Source organism: Ceratotherium simum, chromosome 5, assembly GCF_057802395.1.
Source record: "Ceratotherium simum simum isolate JZ-2026a chromosome 5, ASM5780239v1, whole genome shotgun sequence".
Lineage (NCBI taxonomy): Eukaryota > Metazoa > Chordata > Mammalia > Perissodactyla > Rhinocerotidae > Ceratotherium > Ceratotherium simum.
Window position 1 is genome coordinate 64,061,876 of NC_141904.1, and position 12,184 is coordinate 64,074,059.

The 12,184-nt window shown below is 39.2% G+C and overlaps 1 protein-coding gene across 2 annotated transcripts in view; it reads right to left on the minus strand.

Moving 5' to 3' along the window:
- ADAMTS9 (ADAM metallopeptidase with thrombospondin type 1 motif 9) overlaps positions 1–12,184 on the minus strand; it is a 164,339-nt gene that overhangs the window by 124,690 nt on the left and 27,465 nt on the right. For both annotated transcript variants that reach the window (XM_014793538.2, XM_004419896.3), the window contains exons 4-10: positions 11,056–11,345; positions 8,496–8,579; positions 8,281–8,396; positions 7,283–7,323; positions 7,055–7,160; positions 2,486–2,632; positions 1,138–1,279 (exon numbers count right to left, since the gene is read on the minus strand). In XM_014793538.2, coding sequence (XP_014649024.2) covers positions 1,138–1,279; positions 2,486–2,632; positions 7,055–7,160; positions 7,283–7,323; positions 8,281–8,396; positions 8,496–8,579; positions 11,056–11,345 — 926 coding nt within the window. The remainder of the gene's footprint in view (positions 1–1,137; positions 1,280–2,485; positions 2,633–7,054; positions 7,161–7,282; positions 7,324–8,280; positions 8,397–8,495; positions 8,580–11,055; positions 11,346–12,184) is intronic.

A 12,184-nucleotide genomic window follows, 5' to 3' on the forward strand; every position in this document is an offset into this window, starting at 1 on the left:
TAGAGAGAGCAGCCCAAGAGACACATGTCTATGAAAATACTTTTTAAAGATTTTTTTCCCCCTGATTATTAAAACAAAGCACGCTCATAGTAGCAAAATTCAAAAGGTACTAACAATTTATTTTTAAAACATAGGAAAAGAGCCTCAAGTGATCCAGTCTTTCCTGCAGCTGTCCCCCCTTTTACAGTTGAGAACTGTATTAGAGAAACAATTATTCTATAAAATAATTGTTTATCCTGTTAGTTTAACTTAAAACTATAGCAGGAGCATGTTTCCATGTGTAGTTAATTTTCAATTGTTGTATAATATTCCACTAAAGGGAGACACTATTTAACTTTTCTATTGTTGGGCATTTGATTACTCCTAATGTTTGCTATCTCAAGTCACCCAGAAATGGATATAATCGTAGATATATTTTACTCAAAATTTTTAATTATTTCCAGAGAAACACTGTACTTCCAATTCACCATGCTATCTCTGAAGACTCTCCCAGCAAAATAAACAAACACCCCAAGGAACAGAATGGCGTACCCTAGAGAAGCACAATTCCGCTCCTCTGCATCCCAATAACCACTATCATATCCACTGGTCCAAATGTCCACAACACATACATCAAAAGATCACACACCCACCAGCTGAGCTACCACCAGAAATGATTTCAAGCCCCAGGTGGTCACAGGACACAGCCCTGACAAGCTAACACAGGGAGTCAGCTTTGTCTCATGAATGACCTTTCATGAATCTAGAAGAGTCCCGATAATAAAGGTCACCTGCACAGGTCAATGGGCATGAAAGGAGACAGGGAGAGAAAAGGGCTGAGCTCTGCCATTACCAGCTCTGTAACGGTGTCCTCTATGGGCCTCACTTCCCCACTTGTAAAATGAAAATGATAAGGGCGTGTCCCTTCCGGGCTGTCGTGAGAGGGAAATGAGAAGTGTAGGGGAAGCACCATCTGACACTGGGCACCATTACTGTTTATCACCATCATCATCATTACTATTATCATGAATAGTCAATGGACCATTCTCAACGTTTCCATGAGTGGTTTATGTTAGAGCGAGAATCCAATAGAAAACTATGACCATAAAGAAGTCCAGAATCAATTCATGAGGGCAGAAACGGCCCCCAAACACTTACCATATACGGGCACACCTGAGAACCTGGTCCAAAAATCAATTCACATTGTTTATTCACGTTGTAAAGGAGGCCTGGCAGTTGGGGAGGCAGAGGGTAGGGTCTGGATTCAGGTTCGTTAAGCAAACACTCGCCGTAACCAGTGCTACGGGAAGCAGAAAGATATAGATGGTGAGAGCAGTGCATGAGACTGACCGTCCGAGGCTCCAGATGAAAGGGAAGGGCATCCCATCATTTTAATGGTAGAGAGGAGAGTTCCTTTTTTATATTTGTTTTATTCTTTTCATAAGAGGTTAAGTCCAGAAGCTGACGTTATATTGTTGGTGTATACTTGTTCATGGAAACACTGGCAACGCAAACCACATAGCCAGCAGGAAATATGTATCTCTTACAGCATTTATCACATTTTCGGGCAATTATCTGTTTATTTTTTCCCATCTTCTCCAACAGACTCAGGTCTTAGGGGCAAAGATGGTGTCTTTTTCATCCAAGCATGGGGCCCTGTCCACAGCAAAGGTTGTTCAGTAAATGCTTGCTGAAGGGATGAGTGGGTGAATCAACAACTACAGCAAGAAACACTTTAGATCATCTGGTTAAAAAGAAAAACAGCAACCCTCCAGTTCTTTGACTTTTCTGCAAACACCTCTTCTGGAAAATTCACACCCGGTGAGTTCTGATTAATAAAGCCCCCTCTTCCCTGTGGCTGGAGAAATATACACCCAGTGACCTTGGGACAATCACTTAACCTTTTGTACATCTGGGAGGGAGGAGCAATAAATCTGTGACACAGGGATATTGTACAATGTAATTGAATCTGTGAGCGGCCTGGCAGGAAGCTTAAAAAACAAAACAAGAAAAGAAGAGAGAGAGGGAGAGAGAGGGAGAGACAGAGAGAATGTTCTCAGCTCAACAACACAGAGGTCTGCTGCAATTTTCATCCACCCACATCACCTTCTTTGGGCTCATCTCACTACCCGACCCCTTTCCAAGCCAAAATTACTAAGTTTGAAGCCTATAGATATTTGTGGCCTTCCTTCATCATGTAATTACATTCATGGTCCCTCCCCCAAGACCTGAACAGATTCCATAGCTTTCCCAAGAATGAAGCAGCCTTTACATACTCTCTTTAAGATCCCAACCTTTTCTTTAGCTCAGTCTGTAATCTTCTAAACTCGGGCGAGGCTATGAACTGCACAGATGTCAGAGAGTATTTTTTTTGCTCCTCCAAGGAATGTCAATAAAAATAACAACTCAAAGGAATGCTTGACTCTACATTTTCTTTCCCACAATTAGTTCACTACACGGAGGCCAGACACTAGAAGCCCATGCTAAAAGAAAGTTCAAATCTTACTCTAAAAATTCAGTGATATATTTTCGACTACACTTGGACCACATCCAAGGGTTGGTGTAAAAGTTCAGTGTTGGAGCCATGACATGCTGGGGGCTCTTGACTCCTTCTTCTTTGCACTTGTTGTTGTCATCATGGGGCATGTTAAACCTAAGGCCAATGAGACAATGAGAATGTCAATAAACACCAAGGGACAGAGCTGTTATAATTGCTTCAAGAATGCATCTAAGAGAAAAAAATGAACTGACTACATTGCGGATAAGGACCTGAATCCTGGTAAGCAGAACAATTACTGGATGATTCAAAATGTAATGGAGAATAAAACATAATTCTCACTCAATTTAATACAAAGTGTCATTAATATATATAAAAAAGATGTGGTGGATTGGTCCATTATTTGGTTTAAGTGCACTTTTTGGAAGTGCAGAGGCTCTGAATATGCTGTAGTTGGTGCTAGAATACAGTAGTTGGAATTCCTAATAAGCTGTTAAAGGCCAATTTATAGAGTCAAGAATTTGGCAGGTTATGATAATGTTGTGAATATAAAGAGTCAGTCAAGTGTCAAAACTTGAAGCCAAAAGCTTTCTAATAAAAGGCTCACTATGGGTCTTGGCATCTCCTCCTTTTTGGGTCAGGTTGACAAATGATACAACCAGGTAGGTATATCATTATAAAGGTATGCAAAGTTCGTGCGCAATAAGACTCATTAAGGAAAGCTACGAGCGTGGAAACCAGAGGCATACCAATTCAATTGGCTTAACTCAGAGATGGCAAATAGTTTCATGCTTCATGCCAACACCAGTTGATTGGTACTGGCTTCCTGAAAAGTTGGGCACAAAAGGATTCTTAAACTAATCCAGGTTCCTCCCGAGAGAAGTCTGTGATGGAGTGCCAACGTCCTCTTGGGCCTGGGAGGTAACTCAGCAGCAGGTTTAACACATATTTGCCATTCTTGGCTTAGCCAGAGGAAGTGGGGAAAAAAATGATAGGAAGTATTTCTTAATCCAGAAACATTAATTCTATGACCCACATGGTAATTATCCATTGGATGACAAGCTCAGAGGGGTTGTCCTTGCTGGATGACTGTTCCTAATCACAAAATTGATGCATATCATTAATTTAGCATTTAGGGAGGCATTCTCTTCACTAGTTCATCTTGCAATGTGGAAATAAATGAGTCAGACAGAAGTACGTAGACTTACTTCATATAAAAGCAAAAGCTGGGATAAAAGTCTGTGAAGTCCACTCCATTAATTTTCTCTGTGCTCCGTTTTCTTTTTAAAAATTCAGTCCCCTCAATCACTGCCAGATGGAATAATTACCAGATGGAAACCATAAGATGGAAAGACTCAAACTGTCTTGGTTGAACTTAATAGTAGTTCTTAATGCTAGTTCTTAACGCCATTTTCTTAAAAGAAAACTGCTCAGGTTTCCATTTCCCAGCTACATAGTCAGTGTAATACACAAATCAACAAACCTAATAGACAAGCAAAGCATTCAAATCTTAGCTGTTAGTTTCTTCTGGTGCAAAGGAGTTGTTTATTCCCCACCTCCACCATGACTTGATAAAATCCAGTTTATTTCATCACATAAACAGAAAACTTCTTTTCATGCAAATGCCAGGCACATTTGCTCATAGCAGGGGCTAGATAATAATAAATATTCATTGAGCACTTACTAAAAATAATAACCAATTTTTAGCATTCCCAATGCACGGGGCAGTGTATTAAATGTGTTCGATGTTTTATTTCATTTACTACCTTTGAACCAATGAATAGTACTATTATTACACATTTTACAGATGAGGAAACTGAGTTGTAGAGAGTTTTAATTACTTGATTAAGGTCACGTAGCTACTAAATCAGGGAAGCTGGAATTAGAATCCACTTCAGTCTGATTGCAAAACCTCTGTGTTTTGGAGTATATATATATATACATATATGTATGTATATATAGTTTATATATATACATATATATATAAACTATATTCCTTCCTGTTGGACAAGGTGTGGAAGATCTTTCAGGAATACTCTGTAAGGATTTCTGTCTCCAGTAGAGACTCAATTACTTCCCAAATTCTTCCTAACTCTTAGATTCTGTGTGTCTATGAAGCTGGTACAAAAAGGTAGGAGCTGTTTTCGAAGCATCCAATGATTCTCAACAAATACAAGATCAATTGCTTTTGTCCCCTCAAAGCTCTTGGGTGTTATATTATCATAAAGTCATGGTTGTAACAACTTAACATTTAATTTATAAAAAGTTCATTAGAAAATCTGCTACAAAGTACCATAGCAAATTTTTTTATAAAAGGATTTTCACCTTCCTTAAAATAGGAGCAAAGCTAACTATATGAGACAGAGAACCAAAACAAAAATAATTTACCAATTATTTCATTTTTTACTTCCTGACACTTTTGACATGAGATGTATATGTCTTATATGTATTAATAATAGAGTCACAGGGTGTATATGTATTATCTCCACCTTACAGGTAGGGAAACAGCCTATGTTTTCCTCAAGTCAAGGAAAATATAGAGCAATTCAGTCCTGGACATAGGTATCTGGCTCCCAGCCAATTTCCATCTTAAAGCTGGTAACCCAACATTGTATGCTGGTACCCCAGCATCAGCTATAGACTTTGGGCAAATTATTTAATATCACTAAGTCAGACAGAGGGAAACAATTATATCTGCCTTGGGGAGATTATGAAGATTAAAGGAGATAATATAAATGAAAGCTCCTAGAACAATGTGCATAACATGGTTTTTGCTGCTGGGAGATGTTTGTTAACTGTGCATTGAAGTTTCTCTATAGCTGAAAATATTTAGTTTTTGCTACTCAAAATTCTCATTTTCCTTAAAATGTCAACCTTATAAACTGGCTGGCTAAAAGGAGTTTAGAAGCTCTTATGGGAAAAGAATTAACAGGAAATTAATTACATTTCTTTAAATAGTGTACTTTTCTCAGACATATATTGGGGGGAAATGTTAATCTGCTAATCACTCAAACTCTTGCCCTTTGAATACATTCCTGTCTCTGTAACTTTCCCCATTCTTTCCCTGGGATAGGAAGAGCTACCTGTTGAACTACCACCCTATTCTTCATGATCAAATCAACATCTCCTATTTAAAATTCTAAAAAAATTTACTAGATTTTATGCACAACAAACAAAAAATCCCCCAAAAGTTCTGTTAAAATAAGTTTGGGAAAACTAAGTGAAACAAAACCAACACTTTGCTTTAATACAGGACTTCTCAGAGCCTTTATTTTATACCATTTAGCCTTGTGACTCCAAGCAGCGCTAGACTAGAAAGTAATTTTTTTAGATCACTGGACTACAAAACTCTTTTCTTTTCGCAGATCATTCTCTTGCCATTACTGTCAGAGACTTTGTGCCTTGAGAAATGCTGGTGGGACCAGCAGTTTTCAAACTGAGTTCCAAGAAATCCTTGAGTTTCACAAAGGTGTTTCAGAAACAAAGGGAAGAGCGGCAGCTGACAAAGCAGGACTCTGGCCCACCACAACCGCTTAATTGAAAGCCATGCCTCTTTTATTCTCCAAATATTGGGCACCTGACAATATTTTATCTTTGGAAAAAAGAAAAGGGGTGTGCTTTTAAAATGTTTGAAAGGCACTTAGTTTTAAATATTCCCCTTAAATGTTGAAGTGAATTGGAGATACCTCTATATACGCATCTTGCTTTATGCCTAGCACACTACACTGCACATAGGTGCCTTCAAAAAATATTTGCTAAATGAAAAAGTTTGCTTAATAGATGATCTTATCTCTAAATAAAGTTAACATCTGACATGCAAACTATATGATATTAATGACATCTTTTGTGAAAATTATTTCAAAAAGATATAGTATAAGTAGTTTAATCATTCTAGAAAGAAAATAATGAAGATCAAAAAATCAGAATACTTTCTAGTAAATGTACACTATTTGGTTGCATGTTCTAACCATGCTCTGTTTCCAAAGAACAAAAGGGAAAAGTTAATTTCATAACGCCCAGACATTAGTGACCATAATTAGGAAACGATTTATTCTCTGTATCTTTGTTCATTCTCTTCCCTAAAAGAGGGATCTCACTGTTCCCAGGGGCTAAATGTCTGAATTCTAGCCTTATATAACTAGAATCAGGAAGGATCTAGATTTTGAAAATCTTATGGGCCAGGGCAATGTTGGGGGACTCTCCTAGACAAAGATGTTAAGTTAGGAAAGTTCTCCAAGCTAATATACCCTCTGCTTCAGTGGATGGGTTGGAAAGGCCCCATTCCCCTAATTCCCAGTAGCAAAGGGGAATATTAGACCTTGCATAGAAAACTTGTGCAGTGAAACCAAAGATACACACGAGCTACAGCTGAAGAGGGTACACTGCATGTACTCATCTTTCTGAAATCTAAGTCCTTTGTCCCAATTAGGTTCAAAGCTCTTCAACCCTACAAACTCTACTATGACTTGAGAAGCATCTCACACTCTCTAAAGTCAAGTGAATGCTCACTGATGCGAAGGAACAAAAGTTTTAAGTCACTCTGGATTAGATGACAACATAGAAAGGAAACAAACGTACACATGGCCCAGTTCATGGGCTATTGTAAAAGCCGTACTCAATCCACTGTCTTCACTAATAGAACAGCTTCTGTAGGGATCACAGATGGTTCCCAGTTCAGCAAGACCTATTAGAAAAAGAAAAAAAAACCCACACATACAAGGATTTACTTTAAAAAGCAATTGTGGCTTGGAATAAAATCATGTAGTAAACTGTTGTAGCCACAGAGGATACGCACAGCAGACTCACCTAAGGTGTCACATTTGTCGTGAGCTCTGCAGATATCCTGTCTGAAAGTAAAGCAGACTTAGGGCCTTGGCGACACCAAAGAGTCAATGTCAATACAAGTAAACACTTTAGAGTCTTCTAGGCGTTCACAACAGCACCCACTTTATGGAGGGGGGTTATAAAAAGCAAACTATTAAGGCCAGGGGTTTGCAACTCAAAAAAGTTTGGGAATCGCTGATTTAAAGATTAAAAGCTACATAGAGAGGTCTTCTTCTGCTCCAGGGGTAGCCACAGAGCAAGTGGAAATGTCTCCACCAGGACTTTTCCTCATACTCTGGAGGAAGTGCTTCTAGTTTCTTAATGAACATTCCTGAGAAGGCTCTAAATGGCTTTCTTTTAAGTTCATTTAAGAGTAAGCATTCATGACCATATCAGAGGTGGCCGACAGGAGGCACAGCTAGGCCAGCCAGCATACCTCTGTTACCCTGCACGGCATTTTAAATATTTTCGAGCTCGTAGCTACCATTTAAAAATTGGGAGATTTCACTTAAAAGAAAAATCCATACTTCTGAGTTCTTACAAAATCACAGAAGCTGGCAACACTGAACTCATATCCTGCATGGTAATAACCAGCTCAATCTGAATAGCAGTTGCCCCTCTAAAAGGGCATTCACTTTCAGGCTTGTGTAACACATTTGTCACCGACTTGGCACCTATTGGTTAGTGATTCTGTCCCTGTCCCCCAACCCCCAGAGGACATTTGACAAGATCTGGAGACACTGTTGGTTGTCACGACTGAGAGGAGGGAGTGCTACTGGTCTGTAGTAGGTAGAGACGAAGGATGCCGCTAAACACCCTGCAATGCACAGGGCAGCCCTCACAATAGAGAACTATGCAAAATGTCATTAGTGCCGAGACGGAAAAACCCTGGACTAGGGCCTGGCTACCAGGAATATATAACTTCATCCCACCAACTTGACCAGTAACTGAGAGATTTGAGGAATCAGAAACCCATATACCTTGTTACAAGAACAGCAGTATCATGCTGGATTCCACCCGGATAGTTCTTCGAATGCTGCCACTGGCAGAAGTTTTTTAATGTTGTCTGGGCATTAAAAGATATGGAAGGTCCTTCCTAAATACAGAAAAGAATTATGGTTGGTCCATTGTACCAACACCAATTAGATATGCCATTTCGGATACAGATAGAAGAAAGAAGAAAAAACTTTATTACCTGTTCATTATGAATCACAACTAAGTTCACAATAACAATATTAATTAAATTTCCAATACTTGGGTCTTTATAGATAGAGGCTACCTGCAACCGAGATAAATTTTTCAAAGTTAATTGTGAACTCTGTGTAATCAATAAGCAATTTACTTCATACGTTGGGCTCCTCCTCTTTTTACATTTCATGCAACATATGCATTTTGTAGTTTTGAATTTTCATTCACTCAACAAACATTTATTAAAAGTCTCTTTGTAAAACTCACAGATGGCAGTTTTAGATAATGATGACTTGTAATAAGTTTAAATTTCAAGGTGTTTTTCTCCGAATTACATTGCCCTGCAATTTAACAGTTCTCTGTGCCAAAACACTGGATATTAATTTTTGATCAAGCACTTTCATTCCAGCTGAAGTCCTATGTTGCCAATTTACGGAATCTCACATTGACCCTATCTTTGCTGATACTGCTGTTCCTCGTGTTTACCACCCATGTTTGTCCTTGACAACTTGGATTTTTTTCTTCATTACTATTGAGCTAGCATTCACTGAATGCTTATTGTGGACTAGATCCCTGCTGAAAACTGCACACATATTTGCATTTAGTCCTCACAGCAAAACTCTGGGCTAGGTATTACTACAATCTCTGCTCAACAAATGAAGAAACCAAGTCTCAGAGAAATTAAGTAACTTGTCTAAAACTATACAGCAGTGTGTAGCAGAGCCAGAACTCTCAACCTAGGTCAATTTGACCCAAAGTCCATGCTCGTAATCGAAATTCTTATGACAAGTCTGAATTTATGGGGTGGAAAGGGAGTTGAGTCTGTATAAGGCCTGATTAAGTTTTCCTTTCCCTCCTCCAGGACAGGAGAGGGCTGGGGCATATGGGACTGAGCAGGGGGAAAGGGGTGAGGGGAGGGTGGAGGGGAGACAGCTTAGGGTGTGGGAGTGGGGAGCACAGAGGAATGGTTCACAGCAGTGAGGGAAAAGACAAGGCAGAACACAGGCCAGTGAGAGGGAAGAAGAAACTCTACAGCAAGATTCCCAAACATGGCTGCTTTCCACGTTTGTGGAACTTATTAAAAGTAGATTCCCATTCAAACAAATTACAGTCAATCCAATAAAAGGAATGCTATGCTGAGGCTTAAAATGAATGAGGGCAAATGACATGGGCTGCAATGGAACAATCTCCAATATTTCAAGAAAATAGCAATATGTAAAACAGTATATGAGAATGCTCCATTTCTGTTTGGAAAAAAGTTGTATATGCATACATATTTGCTTCAGAAAGGTCTAGAGTTATGCTGCCCAATATGGTAGCCACTTGCCACATGTGGCTACTGAGCACATGAAATGTGGCTAGTCAGAACTGAGATGTGCTGTGAGTGTACAACACACACTAAATTTTGAAGACTTGGTATAAAAAAAAGGAAAATATCTCATTAACAATTTCTGAAATGATTGTTTTCCTTTATATTTGGAATATAAAATAAAATATGTTATTAGGGCCGGCCCCGTGGCTTAGTGGTTAAGTGCGCGCGCTCTGCTACTGGCAGCCCGGGGTTCGGATCCCAGGCGCGCACCGACACACCGCTTCTCCGGCCACGCTGAGGCCATGTCCCATATACAGCAACTAGAAGGATATGCAGCAATGACATACAACTATCTACTGGGGCTTTGGGGGGGGGAATAAATAAATATTAAAAAAATAAATAAATAAAATATGTTATTAAAATTAATTTCACCTGTTTCCTACTTTTTCCTGTGGCTACTGGAAAATTTAAAATTACATATGTGGCTTGTGTTATATTTCTCTTGGGCAGCGCTGGTTAGAAATATGTGCAAAAAACTTGTAACAGTGTTTGTCTCTGGGAAGGGGCCTGGGAGCCTGGGTAGGGAAGAACACTTATTTTTCATCAATAGTCTTTGGTTCTATTTGATTTTTTTAAATCACACAAATGTATTGCTTTTTCGATTCAAAATGGGAGTAGAAAAATAGAGTGAGAGATTCCTCTGCCTCACTTAATTAAAATCGTGGGGAAGGAGATAGAGGCAGGCAGCTGCATTTTAGAAAGCTCCATGGGGGACTAATTCACAACCAGCATCCAAAAAGTCTTACTGGAGACCCACACTTGACTGTGCAAGTTCATATGTCAGACAAAGAGCAATGGTTTTGGGAAATGGACAAGCTAAAGGTTATGTGCAGTCTCAAAGCCATTTACTAGCTTTACCTGACTATGGGCAAGTGACCTAACTCCTCTGAGGCTCAGTCTTCTTATCTATCAAATGGGGATGATAATCCTGCCTAGAAGAGTTGCCAGGAGGATTAGAAGTGATGCCTTTTAAGTAAGAAGCATATTCTCTAATACAGAATTAACACTCAATATTGATAACCATTATCGTCATTATAAAAAGGCCACCAATGAATAATCTTATGTTCTCTTGAGTCACTTGCCTGAATCGTTGAAATGCCAGCCCTGAATGATCCTCCAAAGCACTGGGTGGAAACCCATTCCCCAATGGCACATTTAGGGACCTCATAAATCACCTTCTTTTGAATGTACTTACAATTGACATTAAAGTTAAAATATAGTGTTGAAGGTTTGCTCCGTGGTATAAAACCATTCTGTGGTCTGCCACCACCATCACTTCTACAAACCGTGGATAGGATAAAAAACGTTTTCTTCTTCTGTGGGTCCTCTTTTCCCTTGTGCTGTCCGTCTTGTTATCATAGGCAGAAAACGCCTCCGTTGCTAAGCGGCTTTTTAATACTGCCACATCCTCAGCCAAGCTACTCCTTTCTCCCCGTTTTCTTGTTCTTGTTTTCCTCTTGTCTTTACGGTGACTGTGTCTGTGCTCTGTAACAAATCAGATGGCATGCGTTACATTTCAAGCCACATCTATTTCATATTAAGAATTTAAGTTGACACATCTTAAAATGATACCTCTGTAGTCAAATTACATACAAAACCAAGTTCTATACACTATGGACTCTACAGGTGAAACTCCATCTACACTCTCACCTAAATGATTAAGGACTTGAAATTATCTTCCCTGGGAGCTTTCATAAATGTGCACTTAAGATATTAGAAAATCAGACCTGAATTTAAGGGAAACAATTGCATATGATTCTTTTCAGTTGGTAACCAAAGTCTTGCTGGGATTTAAGTGGTTGCCATTCACTGTTCTTTGCCATAGAAATAGCGAGGGCCAATAATGCAGCTCTAGAGGTCTGAGAGGTAGGCAAGCTAACAGACAATACAAAGGAACTATAGAAAATGCACAACAAGGTATTTTTCTATTACTGTATTCAATCATTGTAATACATGAAATGTAAGAATAGAATCACGGCTATTCAATGCCTCTGAATTTTTAATTAATTTATTTCAGGGTTTAGCTAAGGGAGTAGATTAAACTCAGAGAGTATGAACAAGCAATTGGGACCATGATATATAATGCCAGATTAGCTCTACTCATTTCTACTCATTGCCCAGGTACTTCTTGGATTCTACACAATCTTGCCGCTCAAAGTGTGGTCCAGGGACCAGCAGCACTGGCAACCTCTGGAAGCTTGTTAGAAATGCAGACCCTCCTGCCCCACTCCAGACCTGATGAATCAGAATCCACAGTTTAACAAGATCTCCAGGTGATTCATATTTATGTTAAAGTCTTGAGAAGCACTAGTCTCCAACTTGGC